The 24,241-nt window shown below is 49.6% G+C and overlaps 2 protein-coding genes across 2 annotated transcripts in view; one reads left to right on the top strand and one right to left on the bottom strand.

The window, feature by feature from the left end:
- Window positions 1-2,026, top strand: part of HAS1 (hyaluronan synthase 1) — a 16,967-nt gene extending 14,941 nt beyond the window's left edge. Inside the window, exon 5 of the mRNA XM_006868126.1 lies at window positions 1,348-2,026. Coding sequence (XP_006868188.1) covers window positions 1,348-2,023 — 676 coding nt within the window. The 3' untranslated portion in view covers window positions 2,024-2,026. The remainder of the gene's footprint in view (window positions 1-1,347) is intronic.
- A 5,593-nt stretch (window positions 2,027-7,619) lies between these two features.
- On the bottom strand, window positions 7,620-23,255 carry LOC102811140. The gene is made up of 10 exons (XM_006868353.1): window positions 23,042-23,255; window positions 22,535-22,621; window positions 19,546-19,556; window positions 10,735-10,789; window positions 10,227-10,250; window positions 9,157-9,234; window positions 8,814-8,920; window positions 8,081-8,237; window positions 7,811-8,002; window positions 7,620-7,714 (listed from the first exon to the last, which is right to left on the bottom strand). The coding sequence occupies exons 1-10, from the start codon at window positions 23,253-23,255 to the stop codon at window positions 7,620-7,622; spliced, it is 1,020 nt and encodes a 339-aa protein (XP_006868415.1).
- Between the last annotated feature and the right edge of the window lie 986 nt (window positions 23,256-24,241).

Here is a 24,241-nt window from a genome sequence, read left to right on the forward strand (position 1 = left end):
GCAGAAAGCCTCATCTTTCTCCTGCAGAACAGCTGGTAGTTTTGAACTGCTGACCCTGAGGTTCACAGCCCGATTCATAACCACTACAGTACCAGAGAAACCATTACTGACCCCATTTTACATACGAGAGAACAGAGGCTTAGAGAGGTAAAGAAACTACCCTAGACCCCAGTGGTCATTGGTCATTTCTGGCTCCAGAATCTTCTTTAAAAACAAAACAAACAAAAAACAAAAACACCCCCCCTGCCATTGAGTCCTTTTTGACTTTTAGTGACCTTGTTGTTGTTGTTGTCATTGTTAAGTACCGTTAAGTTAGTTTGTCATTATAGCGACCCTGTATAGGGTTGGGTTTCTGAGGCTTTACATCTTTGCTGTAGCAGAAAGCCTCATCTTTGTCCTGTGGAGCTGCAGGTGGGCTTGTCCCGGAGACCTTGTAGTCCATAGTCCAGTGCTTATTGCTGTAGGACAGAGTAAAAGTGTTCCACATGGGTTCCTAGGCTGTCATTGGCAGTAGACAGTCAGGTCATTCTCCCATGTGGTCGCTGGATGGGTTCAAACTACCAATCTTTTAGGAGAGGAGCGCTTAACCATTGCACCATGAGGGGCTCCTTGTTGTTGCTGTTGTTAAATGCCATCAAGTGGGCTACAACTCATGGTGACCCTGCATAGGGTTTCCGAGGAGCGGCTGGTGAGCTTGAACTGATGACCTATTGGTTCAAGCCAACTTTGCGGTCCAGCGCATTAACGTGCAGTGCCACACCAGGACTCCACTTATTGTAGTTAAGAATTAAATGCTATCAAATCATTTTGGACTAACAGCAACCTTGTACAGTGTTTCCCAGGAGCAGCTGTTGGGTTCGAACCTCAACTTGTGGTCAGCAGTGCAGTGCTGATCCTAGGTGCCACACACTAGAACTCTTAGATGTTGTTGATGTGTATTGTTGATGTGTGCCGTGGAGTCGGTTCTGACTCATAGTGACCCTGCACAGGGTTTCCGAGGCTGTAAATCTTTACGGGAGTAGAAAGCCTCATCTTTAAAAACACAAAAACGTTGCCATCCAATGGGTTCTGACTTACAGACTTTATAACTCATAGACTATATAAGACTTATAGACTATACATAGAACTTATAGACTACATAAGACGTATAGACTTATAGACAGTGTACAGCTGCCCCATAGAGTTTCCGAGGCAGAAAATCTATGGAAGACTGTTACTGCGGCTGATGTGCAATGCTTAATGCACTGCACCACCCAGGGCTCCCCCCTCAGCTCCTGTTGTCCTCCCAGGAAAGCCTTGCTGAAGACCCTCCAGGTAACCCTCCAGGTGCATCTTCTGTCCCTGCAGGTACACCTCGCGGTCCCGCTGCTACTCGGAGACGCCCTCGGCTTTCCTGCGCTGGCTGAGTCAGCAGACGCGCTGGTCCAAGTCCTACTTCCGGGAATGGTTGTACAATGCCCTTTGGTGGCACCGGCACCATGCCTGGATGACCTACGAGGCGGTGGTCTCGGGCCTCTTTCCTTTCTTCGTGGCGGCCACTGTGCTGAGACTCTTCTATGCCGGTCGCCCATGGGCGCTTCTCTGGGTGTTGCTGTGTGTGCAGGGTGTGGCGCTGGCTAAGGCGGCCTTTGCGGCCTGGCTGCGCGGCTGTGGGCGCATGGTGCTGCTCTCCCTTTACGCACCCCTCTACATGTGCGGCCTGCTGCCCGCCAAGTTCCTGGCCCTGGTCACCATGAACCAGAGCGGCTGGGGCACCTCGGGCCGCCGCCAGCTGGCTGCTAACTACGTCCCGGTTCTGCCGCTGGCCCTCTGGGCGTTGCTGCTGCTCGGAGGCCTGGTGCGCAGTGTGGTCCAAGAGGCCACGGCCGACTGGAGCGGTCCCTCCCGGACTGCCGAGGCCTACCATCTGGCTGCCGGGGCGGGCGCCTATGTGGGGTACTGGGTGGTCATGTTAACGCTGTACTGGGTGGGTGTGCGGAAGCTTTGCCGGCGGCGTGCAGGGGGTTACCGGGTCCAGGTGTAAGTCGGAGTAAGGTGGGAAGGCAGGAAGAGACTTGACTGGGCCTTCGTTCTGTGAAATGACAAGAGGAGCCCTGGGAGGTGCAAAGGTTAAGCGCAGGGACCGGTCAGCAGATTCAATGCATCCAGGGATAAAGGCCTGGTGATCTGCTCCAGTAAAGAGTCCGTTAACTCACGCCTGTCCAGTAGATCCAGACTCTCTAAGTGACCCTGTAGGACAGAGTGTTTCCAAGGCTGTAAATCTTTAGGGAAGCAGATGGTCAGGCCTTTCCTCCTGTGGAGTTGCTAGTGGGTTCGAACTGCGACCTATAAGTGTAGCAACTGATTGCTTAAACACTGTGCCACCAGGGATCCTTCTGTAAAGGTTATAGCCTAGACAAATGGTCTGGCGCTGTGGGCTAATGCGTCAGACTGCAAAGTCATTTGAATTGCAAGGTCAGTGGTTCAAGCTCACCAGCTGCTCCTTGGAAACTCTATACAGGGTCACTATGGGTCGGAATTGACTCGAGGGCACTTAACAACCCAAGCCTCCCCAGCCAGGACTATGGTGGGGCTGGGACTTCTGTGTCCCTGGGGATGGGTATTTATTGATCAGGGTCTGGGTTTTTAGGGGCAGGAAGAAAAAGGGCCCCTATATGATGTTCTGGGGGCCCCTTGCTTTTTTTCTGTTCTTATTTAATCATCATTTGTACTGTGTGATTCGAATTTAATAAAGAATTTTATTTATTTTCTCCTGAGACTTCCTTTTTTTTGAGAATTGAGGGGCTGAATCTACTACTTTGTTCTAGTAGCCTTTGGAAACTCATGAGTTCATTTTTCAGCAAATCTCATTGGTTCTGCCTTCAGAATGGATTCAGAACCACTGGTCCGCACCTCTGCCATCACCACCTCTGTCCCCAGACTGCATCTCGTGCCTGGATTACAGCAGCACCCACCTAAGTAAAAGAGGGTCCCTGCTTCCACCTTTGCAGTGAATTCCTCAATGCCTTTTCTAGTCGAAGTCTTTGTAAACTCCTACCAAATGAAGTTTCCCTCTGGGTCTGGGTAAGAACAGGTGAGAGGAAGATGCTGATGAATTAATTATAGGATTCAGCTGGGAGGGAGCGTTAACCGGGCTAATTGTGATTGGCCAGTTTGGCCAGAGGCATCTCAGAGACTGGGCGAGCTCCTTCGGAAAAACTAGCTGTTGAAAAACGCTAAGGAGCGCGGTTCTGGTTCTACTCTGGCATACAGCAGGTCACTGTGAGTTCGACATGACTTGATAGCAATTGTTGGACTCCCCCCACCCCCCATAAGTCCTGGTGTGGTACTGTCCACTACTTTCCCCTCAGGACATTAGCAGGCTCCGGGGTCTCCAAGGCACCTGCAATGCTGACCAACTGGCTACAAATCTAGGGGTTCCTATTAGCCAAAAAAGGAGACCTGGTGATGCCGTGGGTTAAGTATTGCACTGTTACCTGCAAGGTCGGCAGTCACACCCTTCATCTGCTCTTGGGAGAAAAATATTTCCATAAAGATCCCAAATTGTCACTTGTTATTTCCCTAATCGGACTCCTGGTGTGCTGCTGTAGGGTTCAAACCCACCTACTGCTCTTCAGAAACCCTATAGAGGGTTACTATGAGTTGGAATTCACTCAACAACACTTAACAATAGCAACAATTTACCTAATGCAACTTCTGGTGCAGTGCTGGACTGTGAACCACAGATTGGCAGTTCAAACCCACCAGCTGCCCTTCGGAAACCATATATAGGGTTGCTATGAGTCGGAATCCACTCGTAGGCACTCAACAACTTCCCTAATAAACCCTGTAAGTGTGATTGTGTGTGGCCACCGCAATGGATTATGAAAGTCAGCAGAGACTACAGAATGCAGTGGGAGGGTCGGCTGGTGTCAGAATTGGTAAAACAGGTTGGAGAGAGCCATCAAGGCAAGCAATCAAGTCCCTTCAGGCCAAACCCCCCTCCACGACTGAAACTCAAACACATGAGCTGGCATGTAAGCTTACTGGCGACCACATTGATCTGGTGAGTGAAGTGGGGGAAAGGCAGCAATGAAGAAATGGGCTGAGTATGACCACATTCCATAGACTCCCATTGACCTGGAGATGAGAGAGAGAAGAGGAAGGGCTGGTTGGTCAGAGGTATGGTGAGACCTGGGAACTCCTGAGCCCATAGACAAGGACATAGCCACGGAGGGCTAGCACTGAGAGTAGGAGAGACACACAAGAACACCCAAACTTGCAGATAGTACCCATTTGACCTACCTTGGATGGCTTAATGAACAGAACTGGACTAGAGGAAGATAAGAACTTTTGATAAAGGAAACAAGTGTAAATTGCTACAATTTGATGAACTTGACCTATACTTTTGGATACAGTAGCTCAAAGTGCCAACTGAGAGGGAAGGAGTCTTTATACCATTCCCTTTGTACGCAGGGTTATTACAGGCAATTTACACACTGGCTACCTAAAATGGGGGTGGGGGACTATAAAGGTACAAAGTAACTTGCTTACAAGTTTTCAAGAGTTTAATTTCAGAGTATGCGGGGGAAGGTAGAATCCCCACTGAATAGTTTGCATCTTGTCTAAATGGGTCTGGTGAAAGAAGATGGGGATAAGCTTCTTATGATTCAATAGTGAGTAATTCTTATGACTAATTGTGACTGTCACAACTGTAAAGGGAGAAGTTTTGTATCAAAAATGGGGGAGTAGTTAATCTTACATTCCAGGAACAAAGGACCCTAGGACCATCAAAGGAGAAGAGCATGAGCAGAACGCAGGACCCTATCCAGAGAAGCAGTGACACCAGAGATGGAGGCAGAGATGGAGACATAGAGACAGGGAGCAGCTGAGGACTCTGGACTCTGGAAAGAGAAAGACTGTGTGCTGGTGGCCAGGAGGCAGGCTTGCAGAATGTGCCCTTTGGTTGATTAAGTGATTATATATTTCCTGAGTGTTTTTGTGTACATCCAAAAAATAAAAAACAGGTTGGAGAGGGGAGGAGTGTCTGACGTCTACCTTTTAGGAATCAGCTTTGGGCAGATGCTGATTCTCATCTCTCCCTGTGAAGTATGAGGCCTAATGCCACCACATACATCATGCTGGGTACTGAAGTCCCTGACTGGTGATACAAGGAGGTCTCTTAGTGTTCTAGTGCTGCTCTAACAGGAAGACCACAGGTGGATGTCTTCAACCACCGGAAATGTCGTCTCTCACCGTGTACGAGGCTCCACATCAAATTCAGGCTGCTGGCTCTAGGGGAAAGCTTTCTCTGTCCGTCATCTTTGGGGAAAAGTCCTTGTCTCCTTAAGTGCCATCGAGTCGGTTCTGACCCATAGAGACCCTGTACAGGGTTTCTGAGGAGCGTCTCATGAGCTTGAACCGCTGACCTTGCAGCCCAGCGTATTAACCCACGGTAGGCCAGCATTAACCTGGAGATCATCTCCATGTGCCTTGGCATCAATCTTCCCCTGGAACTAGGTGGTCACAGTGCAGGGAGCCCCGGTCCAAAGCACACACTCCACTTCCGGTTCTCTGTTGGTAGAAGTCAGACCCCGCCTCTCTGCTCACTTCTCTCTCTTTTTATCTCTTGTAAGACAAACGGTGTTACAGGCTACACCCTAGAATACTGACCTTTACAGCCCATGAGGGCTGTGATGCAAGTAGGGCTGTTGCATCCCACCCTTAATCCTCTTACTGGTTTAACATATCAGATCACATTCTGGGGGAGGGGGTGACATCATATAACATCATTACATAACGGCCAAGCCACTGAGACTAATGGCCCAGCCAAGCTGACTTATATTTTGAGGGAGACACAACTCAATCCATGACTAGGGACTGCAAGGTCGTGGACCAATAGAATGGAAAGTCACTGGACTTATCCTACAAACTTCTTGAAGTTCTCTCATTCCGTGCAATTTTACTTCATCTGGAGAGAACACAGAAGCTCCAAGTCAGGGTTGGTCCCTCAAAGACTTTACCCTATATGTCTTCTTTATACAGATCCAGATTTGTATCCTTTATAATAAAACTGTAATCTTACAATCACAGAACTCTATGTGTAGAAAATGTTGAGTTGGTCTATATTCTGTTGCGTCTATACCCAACAACAACAACAAAGAATAAATTATTAAACAAAGAGAAACTCCTATGGAACACACGTCTGTTCTGACACATACGGGATCACCATGAGGCTTGGGAGAAACTTTTGTTTTGGGGGCGGGGGGCGCATACAACTGCCTTCCCTACCCTGTTTTCTGAGACTATAACAATGAAGTAGTCTAGGCTTCTGTGTCTCCCCTGCAAACAAAAACTAATCATAAATCTGATCCTTAGTTTTGTAGTCATCCCGGTGAATGACCACACTGAAGTGCTAAGAAACCAAACCTAACCCACTTCCGTTGATTCCGACTCCTCATGACCCTATAGGAACAGAGAAGAATTGCACCATAGGATTTCCAAGGCTGTAAATGTCTATGGAAGGAGTCCCGTTGTGGCACTGTGGGTTCATGTGCCAAACTGCAAAGCCGTTTGAAATGTAAGGTCGGCGGTTCAAGCTCACCAGCCGCTCCTCGGAAACCCTATACAGGGTCGCTATGGATTGGAACCAACTCAACGGCACTTCACAACAACAACAAATGCCTATGGAAACAGACTGCCCTAGCTCTCTCTTCTAAGAAGTGACTGGTAGGTTCAAACCGTCAACTTACTGCTTAACAGAGAGAAACATACAGGACATTAAAAAATTGCCTAGATCCTACGTGTGCTTTTTGCTGTCGCCAGGACGATTCTAATTAGAGTCTGGGTTCAAACGGGCCCCCTTCCGTTAGCAAACGTCAGCACGCACTGTGATAGCTGTGATGTTACTGTACTCACTCCCCTGGGTGTGTTTGGGGTACGCTGTCCTCTCCCTCGCCATAAAGTTGTTAAGTAACGTGGAGTCGGTTCCAACTCAGTATGTGTTTCTGAGGCTGTAAATCTTTACGGGAGCAGAAACGCCTCATATTTCTCCCGCGGAACAGGTGGTAGTTTCAAACTGCCGACCATGAGGTTGGCAGCCCGAATGATTCGTAACCACAACGCTACCAGAGCTCCTCATCACGAGGTTAGTAGTGACCATTTTCAAAGATGAAAGAAGTTGGAGAGGGAAAATGTACTCTTTATTTTAGGGATGAAAGTGGGACAAGGAAGAAAAGGGTACCTTGTTAGCTGCCGCTGAAATACCATCTGCAGAACATCCTGAAGAAAAAGGAGGGTGGGAATATCGATGGAGAAGGGTGGGGTGGGGTGGGCCCTGGGAGCCTGGGTCTCAAAGATGGATGGGGGTCTGGACTTGAGTATGAGGGAGGTGGGGAGAGCCTGATTGCTGGGTCTAGGGAAGTAAGAGGTTGGGGGACTGGACTCCTGGGTCTGAGGGAGGAGGGGGACTGGTGGTCTGGATTACTAGGTCAGAGGGACTCCTGGGTCTGAAGGAGGAGGAGGCTGGGGTCCTGTCTGAGTTAGGGCCTCCTCATATTGGTGTGTGGTTCTATTTATACAGCTGGCTCCTCCACCAGAGGGTCTGAGGGATCAGAAATCCAGATCTGAAGTAGGAGGGACTAGGTAGGAGTCTGAACGGAGAAGGGGCCTGGGGGCCCGGACTCCCAGGACTTAGGGAGGAGGTGGCTAGGGGCCTGAGCTTCCAGCTCTGGGTCTAAGAGAAAAGGGCCGGGGTCTCAGGGTCTAGACTCCGAGGTCCGGATGGTGGAACGGGGTGTACGGAGCACTCACCACCCGAACAGGATTAGACCGGCTACCAGGAAGGCCGCGGCGGCGGCGAGCAGGCGCTGGTTGCTCGGCGTCAGAGCCCCGGGGGTGGCCAGCAGCTCGCCCAGGCTCGGCGTCCAGGGCTCGATCAGCTCGACCTCGCGCTGCGCCCAGAGCACCACTTCCCGAAAGGAGACCTGCAGCTCGGTCTCTCCACGCGGGGGCGGGCCCGTCACTGCGGGGGCGCGCACGTCAGCCCCAGCTCCGCCCCAGCTCCGCCCCCCGCGCGGCCCCGACCCCGTCCAGCACGAACCATTCAGAAAGAAGTAAAGCCGCGCCAGGGGGCGCTGTTCTTGCGCGATCACACAACAGAAGGTCCCGTGGTGCTTGGGCTGCGCCGGACGGATCCGCGCCACGTTTCCCCGGGCCCCCGGAAGCTCTCGGAAGTAGGTCTGGTCCTGAGTCCGGAGCTGTGGGACGCTCGGGTTGAGGCGGCGCGGGGCGCGGGGCTTGCACTCTCCACCCAGGATAGTCAAACCTTACCATATAGCTAAGGCCCCGCCCCAGAGATAGACCACGCCCACCCGAGGCGTGGTCTCACCTCTTTTATTTGCCCGTTCTTACTACGTAGCTCCTCCCCTTACCTTGACCCCACCCCTGGAACCCACACTGGCTCTCAAGTCCTAAGTACTGCGGGTTACTCCAACGACCAGGAATAGCCCTTCCCCTGTCCCTGAGCCTGCTTTATGAGCCTGGACCCCTACTCTAAAACCAGGACCATCTTTTACACGGAACCCCAGTGGCTCGGTGGATTAATCACTCACTGGGCATCAGCCCTCTCTGAAAAACGAGGCAGTCTGCTTATAAAGATTTATCAGCTCAAAAACTCTGTGGGGCAGTTCTACTGTTCTATAGGGTCTGATGGGTCTTTGGTTCCCTTGCACTAAGCCTAGACCTAGATCATTCCCCCTTTTTACTTCTCCCAACTCCCATCCTCTTCTAAAGCACCTCTCCTAACCCTTCACACAGGCCCCGCCCTGACTCACACCTCCTCCTACGAACTTCCAGGAATAGGTGACCTCCTCAGGCAGCTCAAAGTCAACATCGCAAGAGAACATGGCCTGATCACCCCGAATCACCTTTATGTCCTGAACTGAAGACCAGGTTCGGGTCACACACGGACTTGCTCACACCTGGCCAAGCTCCCAGCCCACAGGTCTGCCCCTTTTCCCCTCAGGCCTCCGTTCTCCAGATCTTCACACTTCCAGGTCACGCCCCTCGCACAGGCAGGCCAGTCTTTTAAAGCCCCGCCCCTGACCCAGACAGTTAAATTATTTATAGGCCCCGCCCCCACATGGAGATCCAATCATTCCAGGCCCCGCCCCTCACTTGGGCAGTCTAGCGGAAGATCGCAGAGGGTAGAGTAGCACCCATGGCAGTGGAAACGCCTGGAGACCTCCTGGACTCCTATGGGACACAAACATTGGTCTAGAGGGATGTCACAAACTTCCTCAGCCCTGTCCTTATGACCAATTTAGGGTCTAGTATGTCTCCTGGTGTGGTGGTGTAGGTTAATGCAGTAGAACTGCAAGGTCAGCGGTTCAAGCTCACCAGCTGCTCCTCGGAAACCCTATATAGGATCGCTATCGGTCAGGACCGACTCCATGGCACTAACAACATGTTTCCTGGTGTGGCGTTGTGGGTTAATGCGCTGGACTGCGAAGTCAGTTTGAACCTCAAGGTTGGTAGTTCAAGATCATCATCCGGAAAGCCTATATAGAGTCTCCCTGAGTCGGAACCGACTCGACGGCACTTAACAACTTAACAAAAGTCTCCTTGGGTACTACTGAGAAGCCCTAGTGGCACAGCAGTTGATAGAGCTCAGCGGTTCGAATCCACCAGCCTCTCTGGGGAAGACAGATGTGGCAGTTAGTTGGGGTAGATTCTTGCTAAATGCCCTGGAGTGGGTTCTGACTCATAGCGACCCTGCACAGAATTTCTAAGACCAGTCTTTTCTAGAGCAGAAAGCTTCATTTTTCTCTCGAAGAATAACTGGTGGACTTGAATTTTGCAGTACAGTGCTTATCCTACAGAGTCACTGCGCTCCCTATAGAGAAACCATGTGGGGCAGTTCTACTCTAGCCTACAGGGTGGCCAGGAGTTAAAGCCACTCCACCTCAGGGTTTTATTGGGGGAGGGGGAGGAGCGTCTGTTGTCACATCATAACCTTGGCTCCGCCTTCCCTGCATCCATTGGTCAGCTCTCACCACACTCTGCCCTCTGGGATTCCTACAGGTTTCCTTTGGCGCTCTTCTATGGAGCACTAGTCTTTGTATTTTCTTCACGCCTTTTTTTGATCTAATATCTACCTAAGGTCATCTCGTTTAGTTTCAAGTTTGGGCCCCGACCACTTTCCTATCCCCCCACAATGAATGTTGAGCTTCGAATGTTTTCCTCACCGCAAGGAGGGATGCAGTCTGGAGCTGCAGAGGGAGAGAGAAATAGTTATTGTTCCGGAAGTTGCAGGCACTGGGTTTCCCCTAGTAGGTGCGACCAGACCGGAAGTATTCCTCTGAGGGGTGGAGCCAGGCCTGTGGAATTCCATCTGGGGGCGGGGCCAGGCCTGCTGCTGGCCAACGAAGGGGCGGGGCTCAGGCCTGGAGAATTCCAGATGGACAAGTGTGTATTCCATTTGCAGGGACTAGAGCCTAAAAAGGAAGCTGGTCAGGCTATTAATATTTCTCGCCGAACAGATCCAGGGAGAGGCTGGGGCCTGTCTGAGGAGGGGTCCCTGCCAGAGAGGAAAAACTCGGTGGAATAGGCGAGGCCATTTGCACAGTGCTCCACACACCGATGGTCCACAGAGGAAACGTCTCAGTGATCAGACCAGAAGCGGATTTTTGGGATCTCAGGAGTGGGGTCCCCTAGTCGTGTTGCATGTGGTAGTGGTGGTAGAGTCTATTTTACCTTCTTTAAGCTGTTCTATGTCCCCCTTCACTGTGTCAGCGGCAGCACGGAAGGCCTTCTCATAGGACTCTATGGGATGGAGGGAATCCTTGTAGTGAAAACTGTTCCTGGATGGCCCATGTAGCTGGACAGGACCTGCTGTCACTGGGCCCTTGCCCCTTCCCCAAGAGCTCTAGTGCCTCTGTAGGGTAAGCACTGGACTGCTAGCCACACGCTTGGCAGTTCAAACCCACCACCCACTCCTCGGGAGAAAGATGAGGATTTCTGCTCCAGTAAAGATGTACATATGTGGCGCTGTGGGTTAATGCGCCAGACTGCAAAGCCATTGGAACTGCAAGATCGACGGTTCAAGCTCACCAGCTGCTCCTTGGAAACCCTATACAGGGTCGCTATGGGTCGGAATCGACTCGACAGCACTTGACAACAACAACAAAGATGTACATCATTGGAAAGTCTATACAGGGTTGCTATGGAGTCCTAGTGTGGTGCTGTAGAATCAACACTGGACTGCTCACTGAAAGGCCGGCAGTTCAAACCCACCAGCTGCTCTTAGGAAATTCTGTACCCTCTATACCGGGTCACTGTGAGTTCGAACCGACTCCATGGCACTTAACAGAAGTAGAAACTGACTCGTGTTTTACTGTTGTTTGTTCCCCCCCCCCGTCCCCCGAGATACCACAACCAGTTTCACCTCCTCCCTCTGTGAACCTCAGTGACTATGTGTCCATGAGAGTCTTTCTGATGGGCACCCCTCTTCCACCCCAAACACACTCTCCATCATCTTGTTCTGGGAAAATGAGGACACAGATCAAATCCCTCACCAGGACCTCCCAGGCCAAACATGACCTGACATACAGCCTACCCATTTTTCATTTCTCCACATAGAGAAAGGCCTTTGCTCATGTTGGTTTCTGTTCCCAGCTCACCCTCCTTTATTCATGTCTTAGTTCTTGTGTCTCCTCCACAAAGGTTCTCCCTCACCCCAGATCTCATCTCACTCCCTCTGTTTTGATCTTACAGTGACCCACTCATTTCATCCATAACTCTCCTCAGTTTGTAAATGCACGTTTCATAACGTTTGTGGGGGGTGGGAGCCAATTATCTTTAAATTCTACTTGCCCACAAATGTTTGGAAGCCCCACTCCTCTATGAAGCCCCACACCTGTCTTCTTACTGCATTGGATTGTGTTGCCATGATACTGGAGCCCTGGTGGTGCTGTGGGTTAAGCACTAGGCAGCTAACTGCAAGGTCCATGGTTCAAACACAACCAGTTGGCTCTGCAGGAGATAGATGAGGATGTCTGCTCTTGTAAAGATTTATCTACTCAAAAACCCTAAAGGGCAGTTTTACTGTGTCCTATAGGGTCACGATAAGGAGCTCTGGTAGCGTAGTGGTTACGAATCGGGCTGTGAACCTTAAGGCCAGCAGTTCGAAACTACCCGCTGCTCTGCGGGAGAAAGATGAGGTTTTCTGCTCCCATAAAGATTTACAGCCTCGGAAACCCTGTACAGGGTCGCTATGGGTCGGAATCGACTCGACGGCACTTAACAACAACAACAACAAATAGGGTCACGATGGGGTCCTGGGGTGGTGCTGTGGGTTAATGCGCCAGACTGCAAAACCATTTAAACTGCAAGGTCAGCAGTTCAAGCTCACAAGCTGCTCCTTGGAAACCCTATACAGGGCTGCTATGGGTCAGAACTGACTCAACGGCACTTAACAATGGGTCACGATTATCAAAATCAACTCAATGGCAGTGGGTTTTTGGGTTACGATACTGGAAGGTGTTGTTGGGTGCTGTGAGTGGTTTCTGACTCAATGACCCTATATGGCAGATTAGAACTGGTGATTGTAAAAAACTTGGTACTCTAACATGAGTCTAAAATGAGTCATCTCAGAAACAGGAAGCGGGGATCTTGTTACCATCAAAGAGCCAGGAGTGGTACACATCATGTAGACCCTAAGATCCGTCCACACTGAACCTCCTCCATCCAGGGTCCCCAGAGGTGGGACAGAGGGGCAGCAGCAGAACCAAGGACCAGAACATGTGACAAGAGTGGTGGGTTTCCCAGATCACAGAGCAAGCAAAACATAGTGACTTTGGGCAGCAGGCTTGCTTGCAGAGTAGGGTGCCTTCAGACACTGAGTTGGGGGAGCTAGGTCTGCTGACCCACGGAACTAGAGCTAGTGTTTATGACTGAGGCTTATGGTGGCGTGGTGCGCTCTCTGGGGATGCATCAACAGCTCTAAAAGAGCTTTGTAATATTGCCCAGACAGAGAAAGGCCTGCCTATGGGCAAGGTTGAGGAGAGGGGGTCCTGACTGGAAGACCTGTGCCCTGAACACTTCTGACCCCATGAACTTCCCTAATAAACCCTGTAACAGAGACTGCTGTGGAGGCATGGTTGTGGCACTAGTTTTCCAGTCACAAGTCAGAGGTGTCTTGATGGTACCCAACAACGTATGTATGGTGATTTAACTGTCTCTTGAGCAAGACTGTATGAGCCACAGTGGAGCAGTGGTTAAGTGCTTCTCTGCTAACCAAAAGGTCAGTGGTTCTAACCTACACACTGCTCTATAGGAGAAAGATGCTGCAGTCTGCCTCTGTAAAGATATACAGCCTCGGAAACCCTGTGGAGCAGTTCTACTCCGCCCTATAGGGTCAGCGTGAGTCAGAATGGAGTGGATAGTGTGGGATTAGTTTATGGTTTAGTGCATCAGAATTGACTGAATAGTGTTGGCTTGGTTTACATGTCCTTCTTGAGTGCAATGTTCCAAGACCCCAGGACAGGGATCCAAACATAGAATAAATAAATGTGTAGAATAAATCCCAGGCAAACCCATCCCTTGGACATGTTATATGTGGCCTGAGAAGCATTTAAAAAAACCCTCCAAATTAGAAGCCCGTTGCCAACATAGAAAATTTGGGGAAGTTACATAAAATGTCTGGCTTTTTGAAAAGATGGGGAGACGTATAACTTGTAGATTGCTTCCATGAAACAACAGTTAGCTAAAACTGAATATAACAGTCCCGCCCCATGACACTGGGCACACACCCATTTCTACAAACTCATAGCGACCTTGTACACACTACTCAGTCGTACACCATCCTCAGCTTTTCCATAGCCCTTAGTGGTTACAAATCGGGCTGCGAACCGCAAGGTCAGCAGTTCGAAACTACCAGCTGTTCTGCGGGAGAAAGATGAGGCATCCTGCTCCCATAAAGATTTACAGCCTCGGAAACCCTGTACAGGGTCGCTATGAGTCAGAACCGACTCCACGGCACATAACAACAACATTCATTTCTACGTCCTTTCACTCTTTGAACAAGTTTTCTGCTTGTCCTTGTAGGTGTTTGGATTGGGGCCATTCCATTGTAAAGGCCTCCAAAATAGAGAGTTTTGTGCTTTTCCTCCCCTCCCCCAGGAAAGCTCTGTAGATGCACTGATTGATCTAACAGAGGAGTTTTGGAAAACACATCAGACAAGGATGGCCTCTAATCTCTCTAAAAAATATACATATTTCATTGTATTGTTCGTGAAAAGATACAAAGTAAAATACACTCTCATTCAACAATGTGTACACATAATGTTCATACAATGACAATGGTTACATTCTTTACAATGTAGCAACATTCTCATTACAGCCAGTCCCCAGATTATGAATGAGTTCTGCTCCCAAGTCTATCTTTAAATTGAATTTGCATGTAAATTGGAAGTTAGGTAAAGGTCATATCTAATGTCAGTTAAACATCTGTCTTGTATATGTAGTATATAATGTACACTGCAATGTATAACAGGCATTAAAGAAACATTTTCAGATACATAATCATGGAGTTATAATTAATGTCTTGATACATGTCAAACAGCAGTGTTATTTGTTATTACCAACTAGTATATGTACCTGGAATTTTAAATATATAGGTTTTATGGGGGTTGGTTTGTAACTACGCAATGCAATTGGGACATTTGTAACCTGGGGATTGCCTGTATTTCTGTTCTGGCTGTTTTACTCCCCGTAACTTTTGTCTTTGTGTAGTTGTTTTTGTTGTTAAGTGCCATCAAGTCAGTTCTAATTCATAGCAAACCTGTTTAGGGTTTCCGAGGAGTGGCTGGTGGGTTTGAACCACCAACCTGGCGGTTCAAACTAACCTGTGCTCCAACTCATTAACCTGCAGCGCCACACCAGGACTCCAATTTATTCTTACTGCCTCTTAAATGTTTCATCCATGCAATAGCCTCATATGCATGTGAAAGGAAGGCCGTAGAAGAATTGATGCATTTGAGTTATGGCATTGGAGAAGATTATTAAAAGTTTCATGAAGTGCCAGAAAAACAAACATATGTATTGGAAGAAGTACAGCCAGAATGCACCTTAGAAGCTGGGATGGCCACCTTGTCTCTCATACTTCGGGAATATTATCAGAGGGACCAGTCCCTGGAGAAGGACATCATTCTCAGTAAAGTGAAGGGTCAGTAAAAAGGAGGAAGATGCCGAACAAGATGGGTTGGCACAGTGGCAGCAGCAGCGGGCTCAAACATAGCAACAATTGTGAAGATTGTGCAAAAGCAGGCAGTGTTTCATTCTGTTGTGTACAAGGTGGCTATGAGCTGGAACCAAGTCAATGGTACCTAACAACAACAACAACATGCCTTAGAGTAGCTATTGTCCATTTGGTCTCAGATAGACCACAGCATACAAGAGTGACATTGTTACTTTTTGAGCTAATGTGCTATTTAGTTGAAAGGTAGATCTAGGAGATAGTTTCACTTCAAGGTTTAAAAGGTATGTCAGGGATTTTCCTTTGCCCCCCCCCCCCCTTCCCCCAGTCTCAATAGGTCCAGTTAGTTTGGCTCTTTGGGAATTTAAAGTTCTGTTCCTCAGTTTCTCCCCTTTTAATTAGGAACCATTTATTGTGTCTCTGATCAGAATGTTTGCTAGTAATAGCTGGACACCATCTAGTTCTTTTGGTCTTAAGGTACCTTTCTCTTTAATAATTAAACAGTTGGAACAGTGCCACCCAACTAAAAGATGACATTTCTCAGGATTCTTTGTAGTTAGGTGTGGTCATGTGACAAAGTTTTGGACCCTGCAATGCAAATGGAATATCATATGTAAATTACAAGAAGGGGCCTTAAAACGGAGGTATGGCACTGTAGGATAAGCACTGGACTGCAAGATCAGTTTGAATACAAGGTTGGCAGGTTTAAACTCACCCCCCAGTCGCTCCTTGGAAACTCTATACAGGGGTCACCATGAGTCAGAACTAACATGATGGCACTTAACCTCTTATTGTCCCTTTCCTGTTGCCTAAAACTTGATTATGATGGCTGGAGCTCTGACAGCCATCCTAGATCCATGAGGACAAAGACACACCTAGGATGCTGTTGTTAAGTGCAATTGAGTTCGTTCTGATGTCATCGAGTTGGTTCTGGCACTCATAGGGACTCCATCCAGGGTTTCTAAGGAGCAACTGGTCAGTTAGAACCACCAACCTTGTGGTTAGCAGTCCAGTGCTTATCCTACAACTCCATACCAGGACAGCTGAGCAGAAAGTTATTAAGAGTTTGATTCCCTAAGAAAGTGGAGCTACCACACCAGCCCCAGACATCAATCCCAAGACTTATTTCTCATGAGGAGGGCATTTCTCTGTGACTTACAAGCCATTAAAAAAAAAAAAAAAAGGGACAGATTTGTGGATATTGATTGATGATCATGAAAGATTACGCTGGAGAGCAGGTCACTGAGGCAGTGGCAGGCTGGTCAAGAGGATGGTTGGGGACCCAACTGAGAGGCCATCAAAAATTTGGAGGAGTTGTCTCAAGGATGGCCCAAATCAAAGGACCCAAGGGAAAGGGGAGTGTAGACTATATACCAAGTGAGAAATGGAGAGAGGGGGATGGTTTGCATAAGTAGTCCATTGTGGGAGGAGGAATGGAATGAAATGTTCCAGGAGATATGGATTATATCATGTACACCATGGTGGGATGGGGTGAGGTGACTGGATGTTGTAAGTCTCCTCAGAAGAGATGAATACTAGTTAGGTGCTCCAGCTCTGATTCTGACCCTGTAGGATTGAGTTCTGGTTCTACTAGGTCTGAGCACACCTGTCTCCCATTAACATCAATCACCAGTCCTTCTCCTTACATGACCTGGGCCAAATGGCTTAACCCTCCTGACCATCATTCCTATAATGGGACAACAGGTACCTACCTCCCTGGGTTGGTTCCAATGGCGGTGAGCATTAATTGCCATACAATGTAAAAGTGCTTTGTCTGAATGATTATATGAGATAATACCTGGAAATGCTTACAACTATACCTGCCACATAATGGATGTTGTGTATGATCAGCTATTATTACCATCCCTTGGGTTGGATAAAGGAACCCTGGTGGCTGAATGGTAAAAGGCTGACAATTTTCAACCCTCTGGACACTCCGTGGGAGAGAAATGTGGCAGTCTGATTCCATAGAGGTGCAGCCTTGGGTACCCTGTGGGGCAATTCTCCTTCATCCTACAAGATATCTATGAGTCAGAATGAACTCAGTGGCAGTTGGGTTTGTTTTTAGGTTCTGGTGGTGAAGGAGTTAAGCCTCCATGAGTGGATCTGTGGAAGGAAGATGTAGCAATCTGCCTCTGTAAAGACGACAGCCTTGGAAACCCTATGGGGCAGTTCTGTTCTATCCTACGTCACTGTGAGTCAGAGTTGACTCATGGATAGTTGGTATGCGCAGACTGAGGAACAGAGAGGCTAAGGATGTTGTTCAAGGCCAGAGTCAGATTTCAACCTAGGTGGCTTAATCATTAGGGAACACTGTCCTCATCTCTACACCATATTGTCCACTTCATTGCATATTGACACAGTATCACCTGGGACCATCAAGGCGGCAATGCTAATTCAGCCCCATTCATCCCTCTAGTCCTCCAGTTGGGAGAAACTTGGGCACCATCCTCTTCCTTCCCACCCTGAGCACCTACATATGAAGGGGCTTCAAAAAGTTCATGGGAAACTAGAGTAGAAAGATGATGGAATTTTTCCACGGACTTTTCGAAGCCCTCTCGTACACCTGGTCCAGCCAGCCTTTATCTCCAGAATGGCTCCTGGATCTGCCCTTCTTACCCAGCTGAACCCCAACTTCTCCATCTGGAACATGGAGGCTATAAGTGCTCACCATACCCAGCAGTGCCACAGAAAAGTCCTGACTGTTTCTGTAAGACCACACCAGCGACCACCCCATGGAGCACGGTTCTACGCTGCAACAGTTCATGGGAACCCATGGAGCAGCACTTCAGTGCTTGGTGACGATGTCATTGATCTGAAGTCCGCTTGGTGGGGTTTGATTTCTAGTTTGACCGGGCTCGTAGGAGGGAAACGCTTAGAGGAGAATAATGAAGATAAAGAACTCTCTTTCTGGTGGGCATAGCTTCTCCCAGGCACAGGGCTGGCTTGGCATGAAGTAAAATCCTTGATCTTGCTTCTACTCTAGCACCATCCCCCTCAGCTTAGACCTAACTTGACCAGTGCGACCGCTCCATCATCCAACATCTCTCTCCTGGATACCATCAACAGTCTTGCTTCTGCCCTGGCCTCATGTGATTGCCAGAGAGATCTTGCTAAAAACCTAAGACATCCCACTCCTCCTCAGTGAGACACCCTCTAGTGGCTTCTGTATCCCCATCAAAGGCAATAGCCAAAGTCCTCATGATGGTCTACGGTAGCAGTTCTCAAAGTGTGTCCCTGAGCCACCATCAGCATCAGCATCACTGGGCACAGTCTCAGGCCTGACCTTAGACCTTCTGTTGTTACTAGCTACCATCAATGGAGCTGGGCCATCAACCCCATGTGTACAGAGTTGAATTGCTCTATAGGGTCTTCCAGGTTGTGACCCTTCAGAAGCAGAGCACCAAGCCTGTCTTCCAAGGCATCTCTGGGTACGAATTGCCAATCTTTTGGCCAGCAGTGGAGTGCTTAACTGTTTGCACCACCCAGAGACTCTTATCTCATATCTACTTGCCAGAAACGGGCTGTGGTTCAGTCGTCTACCCCAGGAGATTCTGAGGCACACAGGCTATGACATCCTAAGGGATTTATCCTTTTTCTGCCTCTGACTTCATTTCCTATCATCTTTTCCCACTGGTCAACTCCATTCCAGCCCCACTGGCCCCAGGGCCTTTGCACTGGTTTTTGCCGCTGCCTGTGGCTTGCCTTCTCCAAATTAGCTGCATTGTTCATCTACACACCCTATCACCTCTCTCAGGTCTTTGTTCAGTTGTCCCTTCTCACTGGCACCTCCTCACCGACGTACTGAAAATGGTCACTACAGTGGCCAGCCCTGTTCTGTTTTCTTGTTCTGTCTTCCTCCACAGCATGGATCACTAGCTTGTCTCCGGTAATTATTTCTGGATGTTTCTTGTCTGTCGTCTATCTCCTTCCAGCCCTGAATATACAAGACTGGAGAGCAGGCATCTCACACGGTGTTCACAGCCTGCCCTCTAGCACAGTGCCTGGGGCATTGGGTCAATATTTGCTGGATGTATTGCACTTGCCTGTTCCCGGCCTCCAGCCCACCCCCACAAGACCCCTGTTGTTCCATCCAGGCGATCCTGACCTGAAGAAATCCCACAGGACAGAGTAGAACTACCCCCTAGGGTTTCAGAGACTGCAAGTTTTGCAGAGGCAGATCTCCAGATCTTTTTGATGGAAAAGAACCTTTGGGTTTGCTAACCTTCAGTTAGCAGCTAAGTGTTCGTTTTCACAGGGTCCCAGATGGATCTTTCTGTGCGCAGAGCTGACCCCACCCCTTGCATGACTCTCCAGAACTCTGTCAGGTTCCTCAGTGACTGATCTTCCCCCACCCAGCAGCACAAGTAGACACCAGAACTTTTCTTCCAAGGCACCCTTGGATGGATGGGAAGGACTACGAGCGCATTAACTGTTGGTACCACCACCTGGGGATGGACGTTAGTACCCATGCAGAAAACCAATGAATAAGGAAGGCCATAAAACAAAACAAAATGAGTTGCCATTGAGTCCGTTCTGACCCACGGTGACCCAGCGTTTTTCAGGGTAGACCTGTGCTGCTCCACTTTCAACGGCTGGTCTTGTAGATCACTAGGCACCTCTGGGTGGTCTCGAACCTCCAACGTTTTTAGTTAGCAGCTAAACATTTAATCATTTGCACCACCCAAGGTGAGCATGATCACCAATGAAGGAAATACCCAACTACCCACCACCAAACTAGTTGCTATCAGCTTGGCTGCAGTTCATGGCAACCCCCTCCACCCCCCTACCCCCGTGTGTGTCAGATTCAAACAGTGCTCTCCAGAGGGTTTTCAATGGCTATGATTGTTTGAAAGCATATAGCCAGGACTTTCTTCCAAGGTGCCAATTGGGTAGGTTTGAACCACCAGCCTTTTGTTTAGTAGTTGAGGACTTAACAGCCTGTACCACCCAGCAGCCCTGAAACCCAGGTCCTAGGAGGTGGCAGGTTTATCCTACATAATAGAGTGCCTTTACCTCCCCCTCCCACCCCACGCAGCTCCAGTCTCCTGCACACTGAGGGGGATCAGGTATCCTGTGACCATAGCAACCAGGTGTGATTACTGCTAACACTATCCTTGGCCGACACCCTGCTCCACTGCTCTGTAGTTCTTCCACCCAGCCACTCTAAGAATCCCAAACCATCGAGTCCATAGTGAACCCACAGCACAGAGCAGCAGTGCCCAGTAAGGTTTCTTGGACTGTAAATCATTACTAAGGAGCTCTGGCAGCGTAGTGGTTATGAATCGGGCTGCGAGCCTTAAGGTCAGCAGTTCGAAACTACCAGCGGCTCCGCGGGAGAAAGATGAGTTTTTTTGCTCCCGTAAAGATTTACAGCCTAGGAAACTCTATACAGGGTCACTATGGGTCAGAACCCACTCCACGGCACACAACAACAAATTACTGGAGCAGACTGCCATACCTTTCTCCTTCCGGTAGCTGTTGGGTTTGAATCTCGCCAAATTTTCAGTAAGCAGCTGTGCACTTGAACCAGTGCTCCACCAGGGCTCCTTGTTCTACCCCTAACCCAAACCAAACCCACTGGCACTGAATCTATTCCAACTTATATTGAGTGACCCCTGCAGGACAGGCTGCATGGAGACATATCGATGAAGAATAGATTGAAGTTGTCAAAGACTTCATTTTGCTCAGATCAAGCATCAAAACTATTGGAAGCAGCAGTCAAGAACTCAAATGACTGGATGGCATTAGGTAAATCTGCTGCACGAGACCTCTTTAAAGTGTTCAAGAGCAAAGATGTCAATTTGAGGACTATGGTGCACCTGATCCAAGCCATGATTTTCACTAACCATACAGGCAAGTGAAAGTTGGACAATGAATAAGGAAGGCCATAAAAGAATTGATGCATTTGAGTTATGGTGTTGGAGAAAGTATCAACCCTGGACTGTTCGAAGAACATACATATCTGCGTTTGAAGAAGTATGTTTGCGTTTGAAGAAGTATCTGCGTTTGAAGAAGCCAGAATGCTGTTTAGGAGCCAGGATGGCCAGACTTTGTCTCTCATACTTCAGACCTATTATCAGGAGGGACCAGTCCCTGGAGAAGGATATTATGTTTGGTAAAGTGGAGTGTCAGAGAAAAAGAGGAAGATTCCCCATTGAGAGAGACTGGCACAGTGGCAGCAGCAGTGGGCTCAAGCATAGCAGTGATTCTGAGGTTGGCACAGGACTAGTCAGTGTTTCGTTCTGTTGTGTATAGCGTCATATGAGTCAATAACGACTCGATGGTACCTAACAACACACAACAAGAAAACAGAGTAGAAACGCTGTAGGATTTTCAGGGCTGTAGATTTTTGCGGAAGACTGCCTCATCTTTCTTCTTCAGAGTGCCTGGTGGGATCAAACCCCCCCTCCCCCACCACCATTTGGTTAGCAGCTCGGTGCTTAACCCATGGTACCACCAGGGCTCCTCTGTAAAGTTAACAGTGAAGGAAACCCCAGAGCACCGCTGTGCTCTGTACACACATGGGAGTTCCATGAGCTGGAATCGATTCAATGGCGATAGGTGTGGTTTTTGATATCCTCACCTATTAAAAATGTGGAACTCCGTTCTAACTGTACAGGGTACACAGATATTTGTTTTCTCTTCCTAGAGAAGAACAAAGGAGACTTGGTGGTGCTGTGGTTAAGCGCTCGGCTGCCAACCAAAAGGTTCGAACCCATCGGTTCACTCCGCAGGAGAAAGATGAGGCCATCTGTTTCCATCGGAAACCCAGTCCTGCTCTGCCCTGTAGGGTCACTAACTGTTGGAATGGATTCCTTCCTCTAAGTCAGAATCAACAGTGTTTTTTGTTTTATTTTGTTTTCAGAGGAAGACATCATTCTTGAGGGTCTGTCTCATCCTCCTGAGGGCCAGGGAGACCCTGAAATTCACAGCCATCTTGAGAAGCAAGATGATAGTCTCACCTTATAGGTAGGTAAATTTAGGTTCACAGAAGGGTAGTGGTATGTCCATCCAGAATTTCATAGGAAGAGTGAGACCCACCTGATTAGTCTGGGGGTCTTCTCCCTGGACTGGACTCCACACACTGGGCTTTCTCCATTGTCCAACGACCCGAAGCCCCAACAGCTAGCTTCTCCACGTCCCTCTGAGAACCACCTTCGCCTACATGTAACCTAGCTCCCTCAGCTTGCTGCATCTGCCCCTCCCAGACCTCTGCCAAGTTCCTTGGAGAATCTCTCCACACACACCCTTCTCTTGAGGGTCCCAATGCAGTATTGTTCCTGCTGCCACCCCCACCCCACTCACTCTGAGCTAAGGCCGTCTCCTGGAGGGAGTGGACTATCTGGGTAAAGATGTCATGCAGATGACCTCTCTCGTCGTAATCTGTGGGCAGGGTCAGGTGAACAACGCTGTAGCTGTATCCCTAACGTGGCATTCTATGTCTCCTCAAAGATACCTTACACTCTCTCTGAGTCTCTATCTACCCCCCACCCCCATTCTTTGAATCTCTATCTTCCTCTCTCTCAGTTGCTATATCCCCTTGGGTCTCTATCCCCCTCTCTCCCTGGGTCTCTGTCTCCCCGCCCTTTCTGGGTCCTTGTCCCCCCTCTCTCAAGGTCTCTATCCTTCTGTCTTTGGGTCTCCATGCCATGCCCCTCAGGTCTCTGTATCCCTCTCTCTCCAGGTCTGTCTGTCTGTCCCTCCCTCATCTATCTCCCTGACTGACTCTCTCCAGATCTGTCTGTCCCTCCCTTGTCTCTCTCCAGACTCTCAGGGCCCCAGTGGAGGTGGGAGGTTGCTCACTGATGTCCGTGTCTTGGAGACCTCGGAAGGTTGCTGTGAACGCATCCTCACACTTCTTGAGCGCAGGTCCCTCCATCCCGACAAAGAACTGGCAGATGCGAAGGCGCTCAGAGTAGGTTGTGAAGCAGAGGAGGCAGGCCCAGGTGGGCGCTGTGATGACCACCAGGGCCACCAGAGCAGATAGGACACCACTCACTGGGGCCAGCAGGGTCATAGCGAGGGCCTCAGTGCCTGGAGAGAAGCTGGTGACCTTTGTGAGGTCACTACATAGCGGGGGAGGGGTCAGTGGGTGTGAGGTCAGAAGTCAGCTTTTGTCTGGTGGTCAAATGTCAGGCTGTGGGGTCTCAGGCAGGAAGGTCATGAGGGGTCGGGGTTGGACTGGTGATCCCCAGGTTGATGGTTGGGCCGGACGCCAGGCTCCCAAGAACCTCACCTGTGACCCTGGACATCCTCACAGGTTAAAGGGTCTCAGGGACCCAGAGGCCGGCGGTGTGGAGCAGAGTGGTTATGAGGGATGGTGGGGTGGGGGTTAGGAAGTTGCATAGATTGATAGAGACAGAGAGAGATGGAAACACCCTAAGTAGAGAGAGAGGCAGAGACAAAGAGACAGAGATATCGGTGGTCGTTGGGAGATGAGGACAGAGTCAGAGGGGCCCTTGAGCAGAAAGAGACACAGACGCCCCCACAAAGTGAGCAGCAGACACAGACACACCCAGCAAAAATGGGGAGACAGAGAAAGCAACGTGGAGTTGGCTTGTTGAGAGAGGACTTAAACAAGCAGGAGAGAATGCAGGGAGCTGACACAAGAAGACAGCCCAGCTCCTCCCAGGGCCCCTGCTGCAGCCCTCTGAGCCCCGGGGGTCCCAGCTGGGCCCCCGTCCTGTGCAGGGCGCAGCCTGGGGAAAGCTAGGAGGCCGTATAGTGATCTCCTTGGGTGTCCTCCTCAACTATACAACCTCCTACCTCAGCCCGGGGGGCGCGGCAGGTGGACGGACGGACAGACAGGATGGACGGATGGAAGGACCAGGAGGGCCAGGGAGGGCGGGGAGGGCCGGAGGCCCTCCGGCCGCGATGGTGAGCCCGACACGGACCCACAGACACGAGCTTGTGTGCGGCAAAGGCCCCGCAAGGTCGGTTCTACGGGTGGGTGCCAGGACCCAGGTGTCCGGGCCCCCGGCCCCCTCCTCCCCAAGGAAGCCA

Source organism: Chrysochloris asiatica, unplaced genomic scaffold (assembly GCF_000296735.1).
Source record: "Chrysochloris asiatica unplaced genomic scaffold, ChrAsi1.0 scaffold00116, whole genome shotgun sequence".
NCBI lineage: Eukaryota > Metazoa > Chordata > Mammalia > Afrosoricida > Chrysochloridae > Chrysochloris > Chrysochloris asiatica.